This window comes from Delphinapterus leucas, chromosome X (genome assembly GCF_059928025.1).
Source record: "Delphinapterus leucas isolate spDelLeu-1000000601 "Yukka" chromosome X, BTC_Dleu_Yukka2, whole genome shotgun sequence".
Classification (NCBI taxonomy): domain Eukaryota; kingdom Metazoa; phylum Chordata; class Mammalia; order Artiodactyla; family Monodontidae; genus Delphinapterus; species Delphinapterus leucas.
The window spans coordinates 74,075,338-74,100,591 of record NC_143150.1 but is presented as its reverse complement, the minus strand read 5'-3'; the positions used below and the strand labels follow the sequence as shown (position 1 = coordinate 74,100,591).

General features: G+C 54.7%; 1 protein-coding gene across 1 annotated transcript in view; it reads left to right on the top strand.

Annotated features, from left to right (window-relative positions):
* STARD8 (StAR related lipid transfer domain containing 8) overlaps positions 1-25,254 on the top strand; it is a 33,556-nt gene that overhangs the window by 5,630 nt on the left and 2,672 nt on the right. The window contains exons 2-13 of the mRNA XM_022561032.2: positions 13,287-13,358; positions 15,822-15,903; positions 16,873-16,936; positions 18,168-19,558; positions 20,250-20,423; positions 21,415-21,574; positions 22,053-22,251; positions 22,652-22,862; positions 23,131-23,245; positions 23,529-23,753; positions 24,746-24,963; positions 25,065-25,241. Of these exons, the coding sequence (XP_022416740.1) occupies positions 16,880-16,936; positions 18,168-19,558; positions 20,250-20,423; positions 21,415-21,574; positions 22,053-22,251; positions 22,652-22,862; positions 23,131-23,245; positions 23,529-23,753; positions 24,746-24,963; positions 25,065-25,241 (2,927 nt within the window). The 5' untranslated portion in view covers positions 13,287-13,358; positions 15,822-15,903; positions 16,873-16,879. The remainder of the gene's footprint in view (positions 1-13,286; positions 13,359-15,821; positions 15,904-16,872; positions 16,937-18,167; positions 19,559-20,249; positions 20,424-21,414; positions 21,575-22,052; positions 22,252-22,651; positions 22,863-23,130; positions 23,246-23,528; positions 23,754-24,745; positions 24,964-25,064; positions 25,242-25,254) is intronic.

Here is a 25,254-nt window from a genome sequence, read left to right as displayed (position 1 = left end):
GACATGAGGCCTGAGACCTCCATAGTGGAGGTGGAGACCTTCCTCAGAGAACCTGTATCTTGACAAGCAGTGGGAGTTGGGAAGGGTCAAGCTAGGACCCAGGTCCAATTTAGAAAGCTCTAGACCACAAGAAGCTTTCTGCAGTTTCAGTGAGACGAGAAGGAACCAACATTTAGTGAACCCTGTGGGCCTACGATAGGGTCAGGAAACCTGGCTTCTGGTTGTGTCTCTCTATAGCTACCTCTCCATGAGTGACTTCAGAGAAGACATTTGCTTTCTCTGGACCTAGATCTTTAAAATGCAGGGCCCATGGCATGGACGCAGTGGTCTCCCAGGCTTCCTTTTAGCCATGAGAGTATGCGTTTCCAGTCAAGAGCATTTTCTTATCCACAAGGCAAAGGTGAGCTGGCTTCAAATTCTGCCAGGGCCAATCACTAAATACTCTTAGCCGGCTGGTCAGTTAGGGCTGCCGGGGCCTTGAACTGCCAGTGCTTGGGTTTTCCTTGAGCATGGGCTTTTGTGCAGTTTGCTCTCTCGCCCCTCCTCATGTTTCCATCTGTCTCAGGTGGCCACCCTCTGACCCATTCAGCCACAAGTTAATGAGTGACCTGCTCCCCCTGGGTAGTACCAGCCCAAGGTGCTCCTGAGATCCCAGGTCTCTGTGGGAATCAGCCGAGGGCCTAGCCAGCTCCAGTCACCTTTACGCTTCTCCCACAATACCCCAGAGGTAGGAAGCAGACAGAGCTTGGGGAAGAAGAACCTTTAGAGGGCAGTGGGTCTGACTCTCTTTCTGAAGCTCGGGTCTTCCCCCTCCAAGTACTTGTGCAGCTCCTGTCACCCATCTTCAATAACTGGGAGTGCAATGTTCCAAGGCGGTTGCTTACATCCATGTAATCTCCAAAAGTTTTTTCTGATGTTGAGCTGATCTCTGTCTCCCTATGGCTTTTACCCCTGAGTCCCAGCTCTGCCCCCTGGGACCACTTAGATCCTATCTGTTCTCTCTGATCTGTAGGTGTCTGAGGACAGAGCCCAAGTTCCCCTGTGTTTTCCCCAGGCCAAACAGCCTCAGCTCCTCCAAGTGACCCTCAGGGGACCAGGGACCAGTCCCCTTCCCAGCCTCATTACTGTCCTTTGCACATGCTACCCTTTGTGGCTCTGGGGCACGAAACGGGGCTCTTGAAGTCCCTCACTCTCCTCTGTTTTTCTGTAGCCTGAACTTTTCCAGAAGACTTCTCCATTACCTTTTCCTGGTTGACTCCAGAATCTCAGGTAGATTCTGAACCCCAGGAGTCCTGGGTCCAAACACCTCATACGGTTCTCTCTAATTTGTTTGTCATTCCGGTCCAGCCAGCTCCCATGACTGTGGTGCCCTGGGAGAGTAGGGCCTTCTTCTCAGTGCTCCCACAGCAGAGGGCAAGCCTGAGGGGAGGAGGTGCTCACTGGGATGGGCCGACTGCTTTGTACTGTGTGTGGGGTGCCCGTATAGCCCGCTTTCCTGTGACTTGCTTTTGCCTCTTGAGCTGGTCGGGGGGTGGAGGAAGGGGATATTTTAAGGGGCATCGAAGCTGGAAATGAGTCTGAGCCATGCCCACAGTGGGGCCTAGAAGGGTGAATCAGACGGGGAGAAACACCAAGTCAGCCACGCCTCTAGCAGTTGATGACGGTGACATTGACACGTCCTCCCATTTCTTTAAAGTTTCCAAGGCACTTTCAGTTCCACGATCCCATTCTGTTCTCAGAGGAGCCCAGTCAGATAGACAGCGTGATCCCCCCAGTGCGATCCTGGCTGATCCCCACCTGAGGCCCAGAGAGAGGAAGGACACAGTCTCCAGGGAGGGAGGATTTGGAGCCCAGGTCTCTGACGCTCAGCCCTCCCTGTTTCCCCCAAACCACACTCGGCAGCCAGGGCGGCTGGGGCTGACTTGGCAGCTTCCCCACCACAGAGGAACCTCTGGCCAAGCTGCAACTCTGTTCCCATGGTAGAGGGAGTGACCTCCAGGGGAGGTGCCCGAGGATTTCCTGTCCTTTATCTGGACTGGCCAAAGGCAGGCCTGTCTGAGGTGTGAGATAGGCACTTGCAGCCAGCTTTTCTGCTCCAGGCTGAAGTCAAGTCAGGAGAGACAGGGGCAGCGAGCTTGGGAAGCACCTCGCCCCAAACATCTGGTCTGAGCCGCCCTCACCTGAGTAGGGCCTTCTAAATGGGAACAACAAAGAGGGGCATGTGGGAAAGTGGCCAGAGTGGAGCCGAAGCAAAACAGCCCCCGAAGTGTACACACGGAGCCTGGGTCAGGAGAGTGTCATGGTGAAGACTGGGGACTCTGGTATAATGCAGCGTTGGGTGACTTTGGGCAAATTACGTAATCTCTGTGAGCCTCCATTTTGTCAGCTATAAAATGGAGATATGTACTTACCTCATGGGTTGCTGAATATTAAATCCAATAATATAAGCAGTACTCTCACTGTTATTGTTGTTTAGTGGTACTTTCTGCCACCTTGTCACTTTGCTGTTTCTCACTGACCTGGGGACATGCTGTGCACAAACCTGCCACCTCCTGGGCATAGGTCTGGACTTTTCTGTCACTTCAGATTCCACCTCCTCCCGAAAAGCTCTTCCTGGCCATGCCCGCCTACAGGGTTCCCTTCCTCTGGCCTCCTTAGTGGCATTTGTGACACTGCAAGAGGCTGTAGTAATGATGATAACACCAAGAATAATAGTGAACTCTTCTCAATTTTTCACACATTTGAATTTACTTAGCTCCCATGACAATTCAGCAAAGTAGGTACTGCTGTCGGTCACCCCCATTTTATGTATGAAGAAACCGAGGCAAGGAGAGGTTAAAAGAAGAACTTCCTCAAGGTCACTCCAGCAGCTCGGGAATGGTGGAGTTGGGATCAGGACACAGGCAGTCTGAGTCCGCCACCCACACCCTTAGTGACTGTGTCGTGCTTCCCCCTTCCCTTTCCCACATGCCTGGCTGGGAGGCAAGACCTGAAGCTTGGGTCTCCCTTCTACCCCGACTGCTCCCCACACCCACCAGCAATCAGTCACTGCTGTTGCAGTGACAGTCCCCAGGTCCTTGCCTGCTCCCAGACCCCCGAGGTGGACAGATGGAGAGCAGAGAAAACACTGAGGGCTGGGTATCCATGCTCTAAAGCAGAGCTTCACCGGGGTGGGGGAGTGTGTGCAGGAGGGATTTGGGGGTTGTTCCGATGTCAGCAGCAGGCCTGCCTCGTTAGCACTTTCCAGCACTGAGAGCACAGAGCAGGCTGCTGGGTGGCATCAGGGGAGAAGAGACATTTTAATGAGCTATCTCCACAACCAGGTTGCATTATTTAGAAGGTTAGGGGCAGGCGGGAGGCTGTCTGGATTCACTTTTGTGAGCCCTCCAGCTGGTGTGGCCCATGCTAAAATTGGGTATGTGTGTGGCGGGCCTTTGTCTGGAAACTCTAGTCCTCCCCACAATGTTCCCACCTCAGGGCTCTTGGGTGCTGCAGGCGTCCTTCCCTCAGGCTGTACCAGTTGCCAGCTCCCTTGCTTTCGAGCTCATTCTCTGTTACTTGCCTCCAAACAAGCTCCAGTGGGTGCTTCAAAGGACATTCCATCTTAGCCTCTGCCTCCTTGAGAAGGATGGGTGTGGTAGCAGCTCTGGCCAAGTACTCCAGGAGAGTTCAACATTTGTTCAGTTTTCAGACCTTGGTGCCTACCATAGGGCCTGGTGTGGAGTAGGTGCTCAGGTAATAGTGGTTGAATAAGTACAAAACCAAGGGGGAGTGGATTTGGAGGGGAGAGCCTGGGGAGGCTGACATGGGAACAGATCAACAGGAGGGCGGTGGGTATTTAGGCAGGCTCCTGGCTCCATCTGTAGTCCAGTAGAAGCCACTTGGCCTTTCCATAGCCTCAGTTTCCCCATTTGTGCGGCAGGCCTGCTTTGGACAGGGCTGTTGTGGAGACCAAAGAGATATGGGATGATTAGGTGCTTTCTCCACTACTCTGAACTTACTTCAGGTTAAGGGTTCATACTGCAAAAGCCCTGGTATATGTTTTTTGTGTCTATAGCCTAGGCGATTTCTCCTATTTAATGAGGAGGATTCTAACTTAGTGGCTCTGACTCTGGAGCCAGACTGCCTAGATGTACATCTTGGCCCACCACTTCTTCACTGCTGATCTGGGGCAAATTACCTGATAGCTGTGGGCCTCAGTTTTCTCATTGGTCAAATAGAGATATTGTCAGAGCATTTACCTCACAGGGTTGTTGTGAAGATTCAGTAACATAAATCATCTAAAAAGTACCTAAAGTAATGCCTGGGACATAATGATGACTTGTACCCTTTGGCTGTTTTTATTATTATCTCATTTTATACTTGCAAATACCTCATGTTGTCGGTACTATGATCGTAACGCTATTTGACAGATGAGGAGACCGAGGCATAGAGAAGTTGTCTTATACAGCATGATCTGTGTAAGGTCCTTAGCCCAAGGTCTGGCACACAGTAAGTACTCAGTAAATACTAGTGTCTATTATGAATTATTCTTAATAATTACATTTAGTATCATAAATATTGTTGTCACTAATGATCACAGCCACAGCTGAGAAGTAGCAGAGCCAGGGCTAAAAGCCAAGTCTTCAGATCGTTAGCCTGTTACTCTTCCCACTCACTGTACCCCGGAACCTCTATGCTCTGAGGTCTTAACACAGCCATTAGACCACTGTTTTGGGTTCTCCTTCCCTTCACCCCATCGTGGCCTGAGCATGCCTGTCGTCACCCCTGCCCCGACCCTCTCCTTTGTGCTCCTCGTTCTGGCCCTCCCTTTGGCTGCTGTGGGGCTCCGCGGCGGGCTTGTGTCTGCTGGCTTCCACAGGGAGAGCAGGCCCCACCTGAGGAGGCTACTTCCCTCAAGCCCATTTCCTTTCTGCCAGAGACAATTTTCTCTGGATCTCAGGGTGGGGCCAGGCTCCTCCAAGGCATTTCCTGCACGGGAGTTTATATTTGGCCTCAGCAAAAGGAAAGGGAAGTAGGACTAGGAAGTGGGGGTGGGATGTAGATGTGGTGGCCCAGGGTCAAAACAGGCGAGCGCCAAGACTTTGCAGGCCAGGAGAAGGAAGCAGGAGATGGCACATAGCCCTTCTCTCAAGTGAGCTTGGATGCCCTCACGGGAGCTTGGCATGGGAGAACTAAGTGCTCCTTGAGGCCAGAATGCCTCCACCCTCAGGCAGAGTTCATTTTCCCTTCTCACATCTCTGGGTCTTGGTTCCTGGCCATGTGGTTTCTGCCCTGGGGCAAGGTGGGCTGCCAGTCAGCCAGTCTGCCGGGTCGCAGGTGTGTGCTCAGTTCTGTGTCCTCACTACGGGGATACCAGAGGAGGGGGTGCAGTCAGAGGTCTTCACCCTGTTGAGTTGGGAAGCAGGACTTCTTATCTAGGTGTTGCAAGAATATTCAGTAGCCCATACCACACAGCAGTGGGGATACTGAGACCTAAAGGACCCCAGTGCGGTGTAGCTCCAGTTGAATGGGGGAGACAGAGTTTTGTGCTGCCAAGAAGGTATGGGAAATGCTCTGGGGGCCACTTAATTTAACTAAGCCATTGGGTGGTAGGGGGTTGGTGAGAACTGCCAATTACACATACTTCTGTTCCGGGTCTAGATTTTGGTGAGTGGCCATAAGAAGATGGGGAAACTGCAACTTAGACAGAGGTACTGGCTTGCCCAAGGTCACCCGACAAGTTCCTAGTGGAGCTAAGGCCAGAATGTGGTTCTCCTGACCTTCAATCCAATATTCTTTCCACCCATACCACAGTGGAGAGCGGTTCCATCTGCCCCAGACCGGTTAGGCTGGCATCTCTTGCCTCCAGGCTCCAGACTGGAAGTGATGGAGTAGCACGTGGATTATTAAAACACCTGTCTTTCCTTGTCACCGTGACCTTGTCAGAGCACCTGGGACAGGATCCCCTGAGGGCAAGAAAGCTAATGGAGCCGCTGCGGCAGAGCACGTGACAGCTTTGACCTTCGCTTTCACAAGGAAGCCCTGGGCCAAGCAGGAATGTCAGCTGCCTGCTTTGGCTCTGCTACATCAAGTGCTTGCCTAGGAGACCACAGGCTGGGCCAGCCTTGGACCCAAATTGTCAAGCAGCCCCAGCAAGCCAGAGGTCTGGGTTAGCCACAGGGCCCTCATGACCCTCCTCTATTTACAGCTGCATACTAGAGCTCAGGCCACAGTTTGTGTTTGTGTGTGGGAACACAGTGGAGGGTTCCTTGTGTCACTTCCGTATTTATTTATAAAAACTCCAAAAACGAGAACTGTCACCTCCCCTTGGCTGACCCTGCAAGGGGTCCACAGTGTCCAAAGACAAGGGACCTCCAGTGAACACTGTATCCATTCTTCACCTCACTCCTCAGGACATCCCCAAGGTGGGCTGGGGATGCCTGGAGGTACTTGAGGCCCCCAGGTAAGGTGGAAGGAAAGTGCCCCTCCTGGTCTCGCACTTCAGGTCTGGAGTCAGCCTTTCTTTTATTTGCACTGTAGGATGGTTAGCAGCATCCCTGGCTTCTACTTGGCAGATGCTAGCAGCATCCTCCCCCAGTTGTGATGACCAAAAACGTCTCCTGACATTGCCAAAGGTCTCCTGGGGCCGGGGGGGAGGGTAAAATTGTCTCTGGTTGAGAATCCCTGTGGCCCTGTGGCCATGACATGGATATGGAGTGTTAAGGAGGGAGGGCCGCATGTGTGAACCTGCTACTGGCTAGCAAGAAGATTTGATGTCTTCATTTTGTTGCCACCCAGTCCCACAGTAGTGTATTCTCCTGGGCCATTTGCCTCGGTGGTGCCCCACTTGTGATGGGGAGGCTCCAAAAGTGCTGCTCACATGGGCCCAGGGCCTTGGCATCCTGCCGTAGCTCCAGATGAGAGACCAAGGATTGCATCCGAACAGGTGCAGCAGGGGCCCCGAGTTCTGACCTAACAAGCCAGAGGCTGGTCAGTGTCCAGCACTGTCAAGCTCAGCCGCTTGACATCGGCAGCCCTTGCTGCGGCTCCCCTCCTGCGAGGGTTGGAATGTGGGATGAGAGCTATTTTGGTCTCAGTCTCCCTTCCTCCCTCTCCCTCCCTCCCCTGGAACAATCTAGTTAAAGTTGTGATTCCAGCTAAGAGCAGCAGGAGCAGGAGAGATGATGGGTGCACCTGACCTCCCAGAGGACAGTGCATGGTAGACCCCCCTGAATGTCCGCTTCAAGGTCAGGAGGGGAAGGCTTGGCAGTCGTGGCATCCATGACAGCTCTTAGTACCGGCCCCTGTGAAGACCCCTCTCCTTCAGTCCCCCAGAGAGAGAGGTGGCATAGCCAGGTGGTCACCTGTTGCAGCACCTATGCCAGGGTCACTACCAAACTCGAGGACCCCTTTGTGCAAATTCAAATGAGACACCACCTTGGGGCTGGGTGGGCACTCTTCTCGTGGCCAAGGCCCCTTAGTGTAACCTTATGGGAGGGTGAAAGGAGCTGGTCATGAGCACTTGGGGCCAACTGAGATATGAGCCCTCTGCCGGAAGGCCAACATCTCCTCCTCAAGCGGGGTCCCTCTCTAAGAGTGGGGGTGGGCAGAGGAACTGAGACTTGCATCAACCAAGAGAAATGATCTGAGAAGCTGTTTGCCAGAACCTGGCATTTCCCAGGTGCAGCCGCAGGACCTGGAGTGGTAGGCGGCCCCTCTGCCTACTTTGGCTACCAGCTTGGCCTCAGAGCCCACCTTCGGAACTTGGGTTGTCACATAGACAGCTGCCTCCCACGTCTTTCTTTACCCCTCTGAACACTGGCGCTACCTTCTGGGTTCACTGAAGGTGAGAGAGATCACGCTGGAGACACCCATCCTGCAGTGAGGGCCACGGGGGAGACACCTTTCCAAATAGGCAACTAAGTAAGGGAAAGGAAACCAACATGTTTGTTGAAAGCTGCCTCATGGAGTAAGTCAGCTTTGAATAAATTGCCTTCACAAACACCCACAGATGTGCCCTCTCCTGTCGTACCACATGCATTCAGATCACTGTTCATTGGGCCCAGAGAAAACACAGGCCAGTGATGAGGACGGGCCTGAGTATAGCCTCCAGCTAGAATCTTCCTAAAGACCTATGCTGTGGCTTCTTAGCTGGTCGTGTCTGTTTAGGGCAGCGGTTCTTGATCCTGGCTGTGCTTTCGAATCACCTGGAGAGCTCTCAAAAACATAAAAACTAACTCTATCCCTAGAGAGTCTAATTTAATTGGTCATGATTTAATTGGGGCCCAGGCACTGGCATTTTAAAGCTCCCCAGATTATAACGTATAGCCTGAGTCGAGAGGTGACTGCTCCAGCAGTAACAAGGACACTTTGATCTGGGCCCTGGATCTTGCCTGGTCCCTAGGCCTGGGCTGGACTTTGAGTTGGGAGGGAGCAGGCTGAACCGGGCCCTGGGCAGCAGCTGTCTCACAGCCCACTGAGTGACCAAAAGGTGTAAAGGGCTTGAGTTCCCCAATAGTGGTGTGAAGAGAAGTGGGGGGGGATTGGTGAGGGAAGAGAGTGGCTGGCTGAGGCCTAAGCTCTGGCAGCTTTGCTGCCGATTGCCTTTTATTCTCCTTCTAGCTCACTTACTTTCTCACTTTACACCTAGGACGCAATCTGAACTGAACTTTAAAGACTGTGAATACAAATTTCAAGTTGTCTTAACAAAACAGCCCTCTCTGATGATAACTTTCATAGAGCTGCTTTCAAAACCAGACAGAAGCCAACCAGATGCACACAGTAACCTCAGAGGTAGGCAGGAAAGTTGTTAGTCCCCATTTTATAGATTTGGAAACCAAAGCTTAGAGAGTAAAGCAACTTGCCTAAGATGACTTAGGCAGCAAGTGGGGGAGTCAGCATGATTGGAAAAAGCTTTTGCTCCAACTCAGTTATCATCTTTGGGCATTATTGTATTTCCTCAGTGGGAAAACATTGCTGCCCTTTTCCTGGGTGCATAGACTCTTCCCTCATTCATATAGCATTTCTCAAAAACAGAAGCCCTGCATTTCTCCTCATTCTGTCCATCTTTGCATAGAAAAATGTGCCATGCTGAGAGGATCCCTGGACGTGGCCTGTGGAAGTGTAGGTGTAGATATTGTCATTGACCCCCGAGACAATCCGCTGCTGCTCGGCTATTCCTTCTTTGTCACTCCCTCTGGGAGACCTGTGGGTGTGGCCCTGAGGCCTGATTTGACTCTGGAGCTTTCTAGTATGTTGTCTCCCCCAACCCCTAAGGGGATCAGTTGGGCTCCTCCCCAGGGAGAGAGTCTGGAGTTAAATCTCAGTGGAATCCAGCGTGTGCCAGCTGAGTGCTGTCCCTGACCTGTCCTGGCATATCACCCTAGCCTTGGCCAGCACATGGCCTGCAGAACATAGTGGTTGAAACTGCTGGAATCTGCACATCTGGACACAGAGGCAGGACCAGGGGCCAAAGACATTCCTCCATCACTCGCCTCAGCCTGCCCAGTGTCACTCTTCCCACCAGGCACATAAGGCAATCCTCGGTCTGGGCTGCCTGGGCCCCAGCCCCAGGTGGATTGACTCTCCTGGGCGTAGGTGGTCACTCCTGGCCCCGGCCTGGGCAGGCTGGGATGGGCGGGAGGGACAAAGCAAAGCACCTTAGCTCAGCCCTTAATCACCGAGACCTACGTCCTTGACTGCTCCATCTGGGAGGGAGCCTCAGGGCCTCTCAGCCTTCCACGAGGTGGTGTATTGTCAGGAGCCAATGTCCCTGACATCCTGTTGGGTAATAACCCATTACATTCTCCAGATTCCTGCCAGGGAGGGCTGCTGGGGATTCATTCGGAGCCGTGCTTCTAACTCCTTGGCTCCTTTGTCTTTTGGAGCTATTGTGGCCTCTTTGAAACTTCTGCCTCTTAATCTCACTTCCTTGAGCCATCTGGCTCCAATTCTGACAGAGATATAGATGCAGCCACTTTCCAGACCCAGAAGAGAACACTAGCTGAGTCTCTTTCTCCCATTTTCTCTTTTTCCTTGGGACCCTTCAGTCAGTGTGGGGAAGGAACTCTGTTGAATGCTTGGTACAATGTGTGGTATTTTATTTAATGTTCTCAGTAGCTGTTAGAAGTGGATTCTATTATTCTCATTTTACAGAGGAGAGAGGTTAAATAACTTGCCCAAAGTCAGAGAGCTAGTGACGGGCTAGTCAGAGAGCTAGTGACTAACCAGGATTGGAACTCAGACTTGTAACTCCACTAGACCAGAAGGGGCAGAAAAAAGTCTGGGGGCCTGGAGTTGGTTCCTTTGAGTCTAAGCCCTTTGTTTATCTGGCATCTGAAGGAAGGTGCCATAATGCAGTGGAAAGAGCGCTGGACGTGGAATTAAAAGATCAGGGTCGTAGTCTCAGTTGTGACACTTAACTCTGTGACTTGGTAAAGTCCCTTGGGCCCTTTCCAGTCCATACTGTAGCTTTTAAAAAAATACTGATTTGGAGAGTCTCACCACAGATCAATTAAACGGGCCTCCGGAGACGGGGCCCCAGGGGATTGGTATTTTTACAAAGCTTCCTAGCTGACTCTAACGTGCATCCAAGGGTGAAAAGCCCTGAGGTAGGTGATTTATGCCAGCGCTTCTCAAACTTTAATGTGCATGCAGATCATCCGAGGACCTAGTTAAATGTAGATTCTGATTAAGTAGGTCTGGGATTCTGCCTTTCTAACAAGCTCCCAGGTGATGCCAGTGCTGCTGGTCCAGGGATCATGCTTTGAATAGCAGGGGCTAGAGGCCCCTACATAGGAATGAAAAAACTTGGCGCCCACCTGAGTGAGCTGGTCCCCTTTGCGCCCAACCCTGGCCAGGGCCGCTGCCGAGCATTAGGGGAGTGGGCAGCCTGCCCCTCTCCCACGGGACTTGTGACTCAGGCAGGAGGCACAGATGTGTAAGATCAGGACTTCATCACTGCACTCTTCCACCACCTCCAGGCTCAGGAAGGGCAGTCAGATTCCTCTCTCCCCCACCTCCTCCTCGTTCTGCCTCTAGCCACGAGTGACCAAGGGCTGCAGTGGTCTTCAAGGGTGTGTTCTTGACATGCAGACCTGTTCCTGGGGACTGGCTCCTCTGCCTTGGGTGGCCATTCTAGACCTGTGGCCCTTTAGAGGTCACTGTCTCCTTCTGTGTCTGCCTTTCTGGAAGCTCGGACCTGGTCCTTCCTTTGGCACCTCCCCTTTGTCCTAATGACAGGAAAGCAGAGCTGGTTGCCTGGAGGGGCTCTGAGGACAGGGATGGGCCTTTTCACGGGGGCGTGGTAGGAGCAGGAGACAGGGAAGTGGCTGTGGCAGCCGGCTCAACTGTCCTAGCAGCAAAACCACGTCCCTCAAATGCTGCCTGGGCTGGTGTGAAGTCCCTTTGGGCTACTTTTACCACATCCCGAGATCATCACTGGCCTAGAGACCTGGATCATTTCCTGGGCTTGCATTGCCCCCTGCCAGAGGGGCTGAGGTATTGCTAGCTGGGCTGTGCGGGAACAAACACTTTCCAGTACCTCTCAGAGGTCCTGGTGATTCCTAGATTTCTATCGTAGGTTGGAAGGTTGTAGTAACATAAAACACACACATGTGCGCACAGATGCAGGTGCAGGTGCGTGCACAGACCGAGGGGCCTGTGGGGGAGTGTGCACAGGTTCATGGTCCCATGCTGATCTATGTGGATCACGGACATGAGCAAAGTTGGCTACAGTTACATGCAGAGACAGATGCTGGGACAGCAGCGACCAACGCACAGGCTTTCAGAAACGCACAAGTGTTCATCCCCGCCCCACCCGTTTGGCCCCAAAGCCCTCAGGGGCTCCAGAAGCTTCAGAGCCTTCTCTTCTCCCCATCGAATCCTCATTAGTGTGCGACCCTTGAGGAGCCTGTTATTTCTTCTGACCGACTTCCACCTTCCCGCGGTGTTCCCTCCCTTGTCTACCCACCTAGCATCTCTGAAATACCTTTTTGTCCTTTAACTTGTGATTCCTGGCTACCAGAATCTCATCTTGGATTTCCTTGCGGGAGAACACTGGGGAGAGAGCTCTTCCTGTCTTGGAGAACGCCGCCCCCCCCCCCAGTCTCCTTGGAGTCTCCTGGTCACAGGCACTAAGGAAGTAGAAGAAATGTTGGGGGCAGGACTCTGTGGGCAGAGAAGCTCTGCTGAGCCAGCAGCCTCTCTGTGCCCCCAACCACAGTGCCAGGTCCCATGTTCCCAGCCCCACTGCTTCCTGGTACCACCTGCGTAGGGAACTGGGCAGTCCCAGGGTTCTGCTGCAGGTACTCAGCCTACCATGGCCAGGAGGACCTCCTTTGTGGCTTCAGTCCAGCTGCAAGTCTCCACTGAGGCTGGCAGGGGTGCCCCACCCTGTGCCAGGCACTCTCAGAGCAGAGGTAGGAGGCTAACCCAGCCATTGCCCTTCAAGACTCCCATAGGCCAGCACTGTCAGCTTGGCAAGCAGCATTGACTTGTGCTACAAAGAGGCCAAGCCACGGGAGAGTGCCGGAACAGTCCTGGGAGGCCCCGTGGGGAGGGAGGGCTGGGACTTGGTGAATGGCGGGGGAGGGAGTGCACTGGGGAAGCTGCCATGTTAGAAGGGGTCGGAACCCCGAGCAGGAGTCAGACTGAGCTTGGACTCCGGCCCCTGCACTCTACTTTGTCAAGTGCGAGACTTGTAGACGAGCCCTTCCTTTCTGAGCCTGTCTGGAGATATGTAAAATGGGCGTATTAAAATCTGCGCAGCTTATGGCGTGTGTTAAATGAGATTTGCTTATCAGAGTGCTGGGGAATGTTAGGTATGATGATAGGAAAGAGAATGATAGCTGTTGAACATTGCGTATCCCTAGCTATACTAGGACGGTCTACCTGGGTCATGGAAGGGGGTAGCTCCCCGGGGGTGGTGGGAGGTGAAGACGCAGCGGTGGTTTCTTCCCCTGGCAGTATTCCTTGACCCCAGATGTTCCTGGGAGTTGCTGCTGCTGGTGGTCCTGTTCTTGGGCAGGGGTGGGAGAGTGGGAGGGGGATTGGGACAGGCAGGTAAGGAAGCATAAGAGAGGTGTCCCAGCACATCCTGGGAGTAGGGCTTGGGGAGCAGAGGGGAAATCCTAGCTGTGACATGGAGTGAATGTGCCAGCCCATTGGTGCTTTTGTTGTCGTTTCTAGGTCACCAGAGCTGTAGGTACCTCCCTACTGGAGGTGCAGGGGCGCACACCAGGGTGGCTTGGCGCCAGCACCCCCTAATCTCCTTTCTCTGTCTCTCTCCCCCTCATCTGTTTTAGAAGCTGAGGCCAAAAACGCATGCAGGTGGCTCCGAGCGACAGGATTCCCTCAGTATGCTCAGCTTTTTGAAGGTAAGGCCACTCAGTGGCTCCCCCCCACCCCCAAACTTGCCTTATCCCTCCATTTTTCAGCTGGAAAATGGGGTCCCTCAGATCTTTTCTTCAACCACACAAAAAGCTGCATACCCTGGCCCTGCTCCCGTAGTCACAACCTCTCTCCTACACCATCCTGTCCTATCTCCTGCATGCCCATCAGCTCTCACAAGCTCTGCAGTCACCCGTGTGTTAAAGTATCTTGTCTCAAGCCGGGCCGCTGCTTTGTACCACCACATCTGCTTTGTACTGTTTCTGAGAACCCTATTTACATAGATGCAACATGGAGGGTGCACCCTGGCAGCCCCGCTTTCACCTTCCCTCCCCATGGCCTTATTTCTTTGCTTTCCTTCATTTTTCTGTTTTTCTCTAGAGTTGTTCATACTTGCTGTTTTCAGTTCCCCTCTTCTTCCCACACCCCCACTGTACCCTGGCTTCATCCCTACCTTGCCAACAAAACAGCCCTTGTCAAGCTCACCAGAGATCTCCATGTGGTCAAATTCAGCGGTCACTTCTCAGTCCTGACTTAGTCTCTCAATAGCATTCAGCACAGTTGGCCACTCACTTCAGCTCCTAGAATGTCCTCTTCTCCCGGCTGTCTCTCTGGCTGCCGCTCTCAGTCTCCTTAGCTGACTTGGCTTCCTCTAACTGCTCCTAGTTGTTAGGGTGTCCCAGGGCTCCATCCTGGCCCGTCTTCTCGCTCGACATCTCTCTCCCAGGAGATCCTTGTCCAAGTACCATATATATTCTGATGACTCCCCAATGCCTGTCTGTCCAGACCTCAGTCCCAAGCTCCAGATTCATCTCTTCAACTCCGAATTCAGTATCTCTGCTTAGCTGTCTGACAGACGTCTCAAATGTCACCACCTGATGGCACCACCACCACTTAAGCCCCATATCCAGGCATCATCCTCCGTTCCTCTTTTCCTTTGTCCGCATATCTAACCCTCCAGCAAGTCCCTTCTCCCTCCGGAATATATATATATATATATATATATATATATATATATATATATATTATTTTTTTTTTTTTTTTTTTTTTTTTTTTTTTTTGCTGTACGCGGGCCTCTGACTGCTGTGGCCTCTCCCGTTGCGGAGCACAGGCTCCGGACGCGCAGGCTTAGCGGCCATGGCTCACGGGCCCAGCCGCTCTGCGGCATGTGGGATCTTCCAGGACCGGGGCACGAACCCGTGTCCCCTGCATCGGCAGGTGGACTCTCAACCACTGCGCCACCGGGGAAGCCCCAGAATATATCTTGAATCCATCCACTTCCTACCGCCTTCACTGCCACATAGGTGTGACCCGCTCGCCTGGCCTAGTGCTGCAGCCTCCTTTCTGTGCTCCGTCCTCTACTCTGAATGCACAGCAGCTGGAGGGACCCTGGAAGTGCAGTCCTGACCACATTACTCGGTTGCTCTGCTCTGTGTTACTCCTCCGCTGGCTTCATAGCACACCCGGAATGAAGTGAGTGTCAGCACTTTGTTCCCGCCAACGAGACTGCATCACCCAGCTTCCACATACTTCTCTCTGCTTTGCTCACTACTCTGTGGGCTGCTTTCTACCACTTGCTCACACCAGGCTCTAGCCCTCCTTGGAGCCTTAGTTTTGGTCCTGCCTGGGACTTTTTCCCAGGCTCTTTGCACGGCTGACCCCTTCTCGCTCTTCAGGGCTCAGCTCAGAAGTCACCACCTTAGCAAGGCCTCTCTTTACCCCGTCACCCTGGCTCATGTCTTTGCTAGCATTTATAACTGCATAGTTTGTTTCTCTCACACATTGTTCACTGTCTGTTGCGCCTGTGACAATATAAACTCCATGTAGGCTTGGATCAGTTTAGTCTCATTCACTGTTGTGTCCCCAGTGCCTGGCACAAAGTCGATGCTCAATTAATAATAGTAAATGAGTCCATGGGCTTGTTTTACCAGTAAGGCAGAGAGGTGTGGGATTTGGGGATGCTATTTCCTCTTCCCCCACTCCTTCCTCTTTCCCAGACCCAAGGGAGTGGGTGCCCTTGCTCTGAGCAGTAGTGGAAGCGAGGTGTTGTTTGGCTGCACACGCACACTGTCCTTGCTCTCTCCCTGGTCTCCCCGGTTCACCTTGGGTCAGGGAAGAGGTTCCCTGTCTGAGCAGCCCAAGATGCAGAGGGGACTGGAGGAGCCCACGTGGGCTCTTGGCAGCCACTCAGGGCCTCGAGCCTGCCGTCCCCCATGGACCTGCCAAAACTGACGCATGGGTCCTCTTGTCCAGCTTGACCCTCCTGTCCTTTCCTTGACCTTCCCCCAACGGCCAACCATGAGCTCCCTGGGCCCCTCCTTCGCTGCAGCCTTTCTCCTGCCTGCCTGCCTCCCCACTTCCTGGGCCCCCTTCTTCTCGCTCAAGGGTCGCTGGCACTGAGTTTCTAACCTGCCACCCTCGACTCATCTTGGCTTTTCTCTGGCATACAGAAGGTTCGTTTCCTGTGGATATTGGCTCTGTGAAGAAGGACCACGGTTTTCTGGACGAGGACTCTTTGGGGGCCTTGTGCAGGTAGGGGTGCTAAGGGCCAGGCCTGGGAGGTCAGGGGCCTGGCTTGGGGCTTCCTCATGGGAAAAAGCAATCCTTGTCCCCTCTGACAGAGGAGGAGCCTGCCTATTAACAAAGCTCATCTGGTGCAGTCACGCTGTTCACTCTGTCTACTGTGTCTGTGACATCCTCACCCACCCAGGCACTAGAAAGCCAAGGTCTAGCCTTGATTCTCTTTTCCCTTCAGTTAGAGCCTCCAAACATTCCTCTGATTTGTCCCCTCTCTACTTGTTTGAGGCCAAACCACGACTTCTTGGATTCATCCTCCTAACTGGCCTTCCTGCCTTCCGGCTCTGCATTCCCCTCCTTGCTGTGATCCGACTTCCCTATAGCCACCAGAGTCAGCTTCCCAGTGTGTACTCGTATGCTTCAAATGTCTCGCTGTCTGCAGGGAGAAGTCCAGAGCTTTTTCAGCATGACACCTGAGGCCTTTTGCAACCTGGCTTTGACTGACCTTATCAGCCTCAGTCCTCCCCTCACACACACACTGGTCTGTTTACTGACCGTTCCCCTCTCTACATTGTCACAGGCTCTTATCGAAGCCTGGTATATGAGTCCCTGTTTCTCTCTCCCTCTGAATCCTATTTCTGTTCTCCAGCAAGTCTTCCCTGACTGCATTCCCCTGCCTTCATGGAAGTTCCTTGTCCCACCCGCTGTGTGCCTGCTGTGCCTTCTGTCTACTCTGTTTTTGAACATGTCCCATCTCTGTAGTGGGTTTTCCCGCATCTATATGTTCCCAGAGGGCAGAGCCCATAATCTCCACAGCATCATGTCTGGCACTGAAACCTTCATGAACACGGGGACTTGGGAGAAGTTTTGATGTCTTGGGCACGCAAAGCAGTGGGTAGCATCTTGGGAGTGTCTTGGCAGGCTGTGCCCTGCAGGCTCGGGGGCTTGGGACCCTTGAGTGAACCCTGCTTTGTTTCCTTGCAGGAGGCTGATGACCTTGAACAGTTGTGCCTCGATGAAACTGGAGGTTCATTTTCAATGCAAGCAGGTGAGTTAGGACAAGAGTAGGCTCTGTGGTCTTGTGGGGAACCCAGGTCAAACAAAAACCACTTATGAAACTAGCTCCAGTGTCCTGTGAGTCTGGGCCGTCTGGAGCAGTGCCTTGCTCCAGCCTGGGAGTGGGGTGTAGGGGGCTGTATGAGGCTGTTGGGTTTTGGTGAGCCTGGTCTCAAAGTTGGGGTGTGAGAATAAGTACCTTGGCCCGCAGCCTTACCCACGCCCCTCAGCCCACCCCTACCTCCTGGACTTACTAATAACCTGACCTAGTGATGGCCGTCCCTCAGGGAAATCCATCTGCCTACACTGCTCTGTGATGGCAAAAATTCCTTGACTAGGGGCCAGAGACAGAATAATGTGATGGAAAATCATGGCCTATATGGTCTTAGAAGTCAGAATCCCCAACCTCACCCCACAGGGTCTTACCCCACTGAGCCTCATTTTCTCCATCTCTGCAGTGAATTGGGGGTGGCATTAATAGTCTCCAAAGGCCTTTCTGACTCCGCCCATCTGAGATTGCAGAAACGGAGAGGGCTCTTGGTCTGCATGTAGCCCTGGAATGTGGGCCGGATGAACCCATCCTTCCCTGGGGTCAGGCTTTGTGGCTTTTCTCTGGAGCTTTTCCTGCCAGAGTCCTGCCGTCTCCAAGTTGCCAGAGCACTGGCCCGGGAAGCAGGAGACACCTGGCGGCTGGTCCCAGCTTTGCACTGACTTTTCAGTGACCTTGGACAAGCCTCTTCCCGTCTCTGGTCCTCAGTTTCCCCACTTTGCAAATTAGAAAACTAGAAAATCTAAAATCTCCTTTCTAGCTCTGCCATTCTGGGATTCTGATCTAAGAGTATAGGCTAGAGACTCACTGGGAGGCTGCTGAGAGCAGGAGGTTAAGATGCTTGGATTCTAGCCCTGGCCCTGTCACCGACTTACTGCAGACATTGTATGACCTTGGGCAAGTGGCTTCTCATTTGTTTGGGTTTCCCTATCTATAAAATGGGGAAGAATTTGATCGATCAGATGACCACTACCCTCCATCTGGGCTTCCTCCATGACTCCTAGCTTCTTCTGGCAATCCCAGATCCAGCTCCCCCCTCCTAGGACGTGTTCTCAGCCAGAGGGCAGGGCCCTTTGCCCCAAAGTCCCCCAAGAGCTTGGAGGCAGAGAGTGGAGCCCAAGCAAGGGCTCGTGGGCTGGACACCTCTGACCCCACCCTGTGGCGCCCTTCCCAGAATGAAGACTCAGAGGAGGAAGAGCATTGTACCATCAGCAACCACTGGGCCTTCCAGAGAGAAAGTAAGCGCTGGTCTCATGTGGGCTCCTCTGACCTGCTGGCCCCACCGAGCCCTGGCCTGCCAGTGACCTCCAGCTGTGAGAGCGTCCTCACTGAGCTTAGTGCCACCTCCCTGCCAGCCATCACTGTGAGCCTACCACCCGAGCCAGTGGACCTGCCCTTGCTAGGCTGTGCTCCCAGCCCAAGTGGCCGGCCCTTGCTCAGCCCCACTCAGGACCAGGAGACTCCACAAGACAAAGCCAAGAAGCACCGTTCCCGGAGCTTCCTCAAGCACCTTGAGTCTCTGAGGCGGAAGGAAAAGGGTGGCAGCCGGCAAGCAGAGCCAGAGCGTAGTTCAGCCACCTCGGAGAAGGCCACCAAAGCCGCCTCTTTCCGAAGTCGCCGTGGCTTCCTCTACAGGGCCAAGAGCCGGGCGGCCACCTCAGCCAGTGGCAGTGGCACTGAGACCCAGAGGGCCTGGGAGGCCTGGCCTGTGGCCACATTCCAGCGTCCTCAGCGGGCACACTGGGGTGACTGCCTGGTGCACGTGCCCAGGGACCACAAACCAGGCACATTCCCTCGCTCCCTGTCCATTGAGAGCCTGTGCCCTGAGGATGGACACCACCTGGCAGATCGGCAGCCAGGTAGCTGCTGGGGCTATGAAGGGCGCCGGGGCTCCTGTGGCTCCACGGGCAGCCACGCCAGCACCTATGACAACATGCCTGAGCTGTACCCAGCTGAGCCTGTCCTGGCTGGTGCCGAGGCTGAAGAGGAGGAGGAGGGTGGGGACAGCCACACTCACCTGGATGACATCCTCCAGCACGTGTGGGGGCTGCAGCAGCGGGTGGAGCTCTGGTCTCAGGCCATGTACCCAGACCTGGGGCCTGGAGATAAGGAAGAGGAAGAAGAGGAGGAAGCCACTTCATCAGTAGAAATAGCCACCAGTGGAGTGGAAGGCCAGACCGATGAGGCTCGGGCCCAGGGAGAGGCTCCAGCCCTCAGGGAGTCCTCAGCCCTGGGCCAGGCGGATGTCCAGCCAGGAGTCCCGGCTCAGGCTCGGGCCCCAGCTGAGGCTGAACTTCTGGCACTGGCAGAGGCCGGGGCCCCCGGCTTGGCTCAGGATCATGAGCAGGAGGCAAATTCAGGCGGGGAACCCACCTCTGCCTCCAGTCTGTCTGTGGAAGAAGGACACTCCATTTCTGACACTGTGGCCTCCTCCAGTGAGCTGGACAGTAGCGGGAACTCCACAAACGAGACTGAGGCCACAGGGTCCCTGGCTGGACTCCAGGCATCAGCACCCCGTGAACGACGAGATTCAGGTGTTGGGGCCTCACTTACCAGACCCTACAGGTGGGAGTTCAGGGTAGGGTTGGGGCAGGGCTTCTGTTGTCCCTCTCTCTCTCTTTCCCCCATCTCCCTGTCCCTCTCCCTCCCTTCATCTCTTCCCCTACCCCGTTTCTCTCTTCCCTTTCTCTTTCCCTCCTCACTCCCCCAAGCCAGTTTCTTCATCACAAGGCGCAGGGGCAAGTTCTTAGGGGCTGAGTGATTGCCAGCTGGAATCCAGTCCCAGAAGAGAAACAGAAAGAGTAATGGGATCAGGAATCTGGAATGTGAGGTTCAGGACCTGCCTCTGCCATGGCCTTGCGCAAACTGTGGCTCCTTTTGGGTCTCAGTTGCCCCATGTGTAAATCAAGGGCATCACAGGAGATGGTCTCTGATCCCCAGCTTCACTATTCTGGGTTTCTCAGAGCAGCCCCTCCACTGCAGTCTTGAAAGGAAGGGGGACTGATACTGTTTGCTGGCACTAGATGGGCCTGAGCTCTGTGCCACCCTTTCTGACAGCATCGGGCCGCTGTGCAGCCCTGGAAACCAAGACTAAGCTTTCTCCACCCTGGGGCCCAGCATCATTGCTGACAGTGGTCCCTTCTCCTTGTATATTTTTTCTTTTGGGGAAAAATAAAAAGACCAGAAGAACACAATTTTACTAAGGTTTACTGAAACCTGCTCCTCTGGCCTTCTCTACCCCCTCACCCCTCACCAGGAAGCTCCGTTGGCACAGCTTCCAGAACTCCCACCGGCCCAGCCTCAACTCAGAGTCGCTGGAGATCAACCGGCAGTTTGCCAGCCAGATCCACCTCTTGCACAAGGGCTCACTGCTGCGGCTCACCGCCTTCATGGAGAAGTACACTGTCCCCCACAAACAGGGCTGGGTCTGGTGAGTCCTGGGCCATGGTGGGCACCGAGCTGCTCATCCAAGTCCTGGGTCCCTCTCTGCCCCCACTCCAGGGCCCTGGGAGGGTCACCCTCAGAAGGTGGGTGCAGGCAGGTGGAGCCCCTAGGCCAATGGAGTGGTGGGATGCGCCAGGAGGCTGGAGAGGTCATTGTGGCTCTGGGTGGCAAATGTATGTCTGTGGGGGATGCACATGGGATTCACATGAGTATGTGCCATGAATGAGGAGGGGTGGGGTGGGGGTTGGGATCCCAGGCCCCCCAGCTATACCTCCTCCATCCCAATTTCCATGCTGCCACCAGGGAGATTGTCCTAATATGCATCTTTGGTGGTCACTCTCCTGACAGATACCCTCCTGTGGCTCCCCATTGCCAAAGAATACGGTCCAGTTTCCTTCCCATCATGATCCTTTCACGTTCCAACCCCGCCTCATCTGTCAGGCTCTTTAGTCCGCCATACCCAAGCAACACCACCATACAGGCCAGCAGACTAGTCACCCTTCTCTGAATGCACCATGCTCTTGTTCCTGCCTCTTTGCCTTTGCCCATGCTGTTCTCTCTGCCTGGAATGTCTTTTTCCCATTTATCCCGTGGGACAAGGCCTACAAGGCCTCCCTTAAGAGCCAGCTGAATTTCCACCTTCTCTCTGAAGCCTTCCCTGACCCCCTAGGTACATACAATTCCCCTCCCTCGTGGGTCTTCCCCTAAGTTCTTGGCATACTCCTGGCCACATGCATTGTCACTGCCTGTCAATGCGGTCATCTCCTTGACCAGACTGAGAGCTCCCTGTGTTCCTCTGGGACTCCCTAGGACTGGGCCCAGAGCAGGTGCTCAGTGAATGTTGCCTCTGGGGAGATGGCATGTTTCTTACCCTGCTCACCCACACCTGAGTCCCCCGAGACTGCAGACAGAGTCTCCAAGCTGTGTCTGGGCCTACCCCATCCTTGTTCCTGATCTTTTGTCCCTCCCCCAAACAGGTCAGTGCCCAAGTTCATGAAGAGGAATAAGACACCGGACTACCGGGGTCAGCATGTGTTTGGGGTGCCGCCCCTCATCCATGTGCAGCGCACAGGCCAGCCACTACCCCAGAGCATTCAGCAAGCCATGCGCTACCTGCGTAGCCAGTGCCTGGACCAGGTGAGGCCTTCTGGGGAGCACGAAGAGAGGTGGTGATGGGAAGGAAGTCCAAGGCTGAGGGATTAGGGAGGGGAGCTGCTCTGGCCTTCCCCCTGGGTTGGGCTGGCCCACCAGAAGCTTTTCCTATCCTCAGGAAGGCCCAACAAGGATGGACCCAAAGCTCCCTTCTGCCCGGCTCTGTGCCAGCTTTTTTCTGGCCCAGGCGCATTAGCCCCCACCTTCCAGGAGCCCGCCTTAGCCTAGGTCCTCGTTTTCCTACTCATCTCCACTAAAGCCATCTTTCTCCTTGGCCCCAAGGCTATAAACACCCTTCTCTTTGGTTTTGCCATTTCTCTCCTACCCTGCCCAGCAGGAAGCTTGCCAGGCTTGGATGTCTCTGGGGTGGCCTACACTCCTAACACACACGGTCTAGGGCTGGCCTCACAGTCTCCCTCCCACCCCTGCATGTCTCCCTCTCTCCCTCCCCTGCATGGGCCAGGTGGGCATCTTCCGCAAATCCGGGGTGAAGTCCAGGATCCAGAACCTGCGTCAAATGAATGAGACCTCCCCCGACAACGTCTGCTACGAGGGCCAGTCTGCCTATGATGTGGCTGACCTGCTGAAGCAGTATTTCCGGGACCTGCCTGAGCCAATCTTCACCAGCAAGCTCACTACCACTTTCCTACAGATCTACCAGCGTGAGTCGCCTGCACCTATCCTCAGTAACCTGCCAGGTTCTCGGCCTCCCTGAATCCTAGGGCTTGTGGAGGATAAACCTTGTGCAGGCAAGTGTAGCTGCGCCCATGAGCTCAGTGGAAGATTTACTATGCCGAGTTGGAAAGGTCCTCAGAGACCACATTCTATTCCCCAAACCCATTATATGGACTGAGGCCCTGAGGAATGGCAGGGACTTCCCCAAGCTCATGCTTCGCATTACAGCCGGGCTTGGTCTAGCACCCAGAGACCTCCCAGAGTCCACCTTCCCCCTCACCAACTTCCCCTTGGGACCACTGTGCCTTCTGCATTCCTGGAAGCAGGAAGCTTGCTGCCAGCGGCTCTTGGGGAATAAGGAAGCCCTTCTGTCTGCCTTCCTCACAGTCCTCCCCAAGGATCAATGGTTGGCAGCCGCGCAAGCCGCCACCTTGCTGCTCCCCGATGAGAACCGTGAGGTGCTACAGACCCTGCTCTATTTCCTAAGCGACATTGCCTCTGCTGAGGAAAACCAGATGACAGCTGGTAACCTGGCTGTGTGCCTGGCACCTTCCATCTTCCACCTCAACGTCTCCAAGAAGGATAACCCCTCCCCCAGGTGAAACCGGGCAAGGCATGGCAGGGCCAAGCAGGAAGGGTTTTGGGCCCCCTTGGCTTTTTGGCCCTGGATGCTTGGCACTGCAGTTCCCAGGCATCACCACAAGGGGCCAGCCTGACTCCTCAGGGGCCCTGGGCTGGTTGGATGGTGTGAAGCAGGGTCTTCAAAAGGGCAGCAGGTTGTTTTGTGTTCAGGACTGGCAAACAGGCTTCTGGGGAGCTTGGCTTGTGCCCTCGTGCCATCCTCTCTTCCTGGCCCTTCCCTCCAGGATCAAGAGCAAACGTAGCCTGGTTGGCCGGCCAGGCCCTAAGGACTTGAGTGAGAACATGGCTGCCACCCAGGGCCTGTCACACATGATCAGTGACTGCAAGAAACTTTTCCAGGTGAGTCACTCTAGGCCATGGTGCCTACTTCCCAGACCCGGCAGAACCAACATGCCTGACCTTTGCACCCTTAGTCAGGGATAGGGCGCATCTTGACACATAATGCTTCAATGTCCTACTTTCAGCTCTTCCCCTACAAAGTTTTTCATCTACCACACCGCAGTAGCCAGGTCTCTCCGCTCCCTTAAAACGAACCTGGCAGACCCCGTGGGCTCTGGGACTGGGCGTCCCTGACTCTGCTGCTTCCCATGGCCCCCAGCCTGGTGTGTGTGTGCTCTCCCAGGTGCCCCAGGACATGGTGCTACAACTGTGTGGCTCCTACAGTGCAGCTGAGCTCAGCCCTCCGGGCCCAGCCCTGGCTGAGCTGCGGCAGGCCCAAGCTTCTGGCATGAGCCTGAGCCTCTACATGGAAGAGAGCATCCAGGAGCTGCTGCGCGATGCCGCTGAGCGCTTCAAGGGCTGGATGAGTGTGCCAGGGCCCCAGAACACGGAGCTGGCTTGCAAGAAGGTGAGGACCACACTGCCCAGCGTGACCATGGGGCCGGGAGAGGGCGGAGTGCAGGCTGTGTGCAGGGATCCTCAAGGAAGGAGCTGCCCCCGCCTGTCTCGCTGTGCTTCCGCCTGATACTTGGAGAATGTCAGCCAGCAGAGCGAGGACCTTAAGGAAGTGAGAAGCAAATGAGACCAGGGCTCTCTCTCTCGGGGAGCACCTGCCGGAATTATCTTCCCAAAAGCCCACTCCAGACATGTCACTACTTTTAGAGCCTCACCTGCCATCCCTACCTGCACTGCAGTCACGCTGAGCTCCTCACGTTTCCACCTTTGTGCTTCCACCCCTGCTGTCCTCCTGCCTGGACCTGCCCCAAGCATTATATTTCCGCAGCCATTTTCAGCCCCAGCTTGATATGCCCCTCCTCCATTCAGAGCCTCCAGTCATACCCCAGGCTGGAGGTGACTTCTCTCTGTCCTTCTCTTGGCACTAGCCATGTTCTTTCTCGGATTCTGATTATAAGTAACACTGCAAGCCCAAGGTTTGCCATGGATGAACCGGTCATAGTAAAAGCTTCTTTACAGGGTCAGGGTGAGAAGCTTGCACAGGGCCTGGCACATGCAAAAGGCTCAGGAAGTGGCGGCTTTTGTTGCCATGCACGTGTTCCGCTTCCCACACTAGACGGGGAGTTCCTTGAGGATGACCACCACATTCAGTTCCAGAAATTCCAAGCACTGTGCCCATTGCTTGGTAGAGCCTAGTAGGCCTCAGAGAATGTGTGTCCTGTCATCTCTTTGTGCTCTTGAGCAGGCGGAGGAGCAGAAATTTGGAAAGGAGAAAGAGGACAGGGAGCGCAGGGCTGGCCTGTCTGGATCTGGCTGGGGTTAGCGGAGTAGTCCTGCCGCCTTCCCTTGTTGGGGGCTGGAGTGAGGGCAGGCCAGGGCCCAGGGGTGGATTGGGAGTTCTCCAGCCCTGACAGCTTCCCCCGTCCCCACTCCTGTGGCTCGCAGGCACCAGACGGGCACCCGCTGTGTGTGTGGAAGGCATCCACAGAAGTGGCTGCCCCTCCGGCCGTGGTGCTACACCGTGTCCTGCGGGAGAGGGCCCTCTGGGATGAGGACCTTCTGCGGGCCCAGGTGTTGGAAGCCCTGATGCCGGGTGTGGAGCTGTACCACTACGTCACCGACAGCATGGCGCCCCATCCCTGCCGCGACTTTGTGGTGCTCCGGTGAGGGGCTTGAGCTGTCACCCTGCTGTACTTGGGGGGACTGAGGAGGTGGGGTGGGAACCGGCGCCAGGAAGCTGAATGTGTGCGTCCCTTCCCCACAGGATGTGGCGCTCTGACCTGCCCCGTGGGGGTTGCCTCCTCGTCTCTCAGTCCCTGGATCCTGAGCAACCCGTGCCGGAGTCGGGGGTGCGGGCCCTGGTGCTCACTTCCCAGTACCTCATGGAACCTTGCGGCCTGGGCCGCTCCCGGCTCACTCACACCTGCCGCGCTGACCTCAGGTACCAGGCCGCC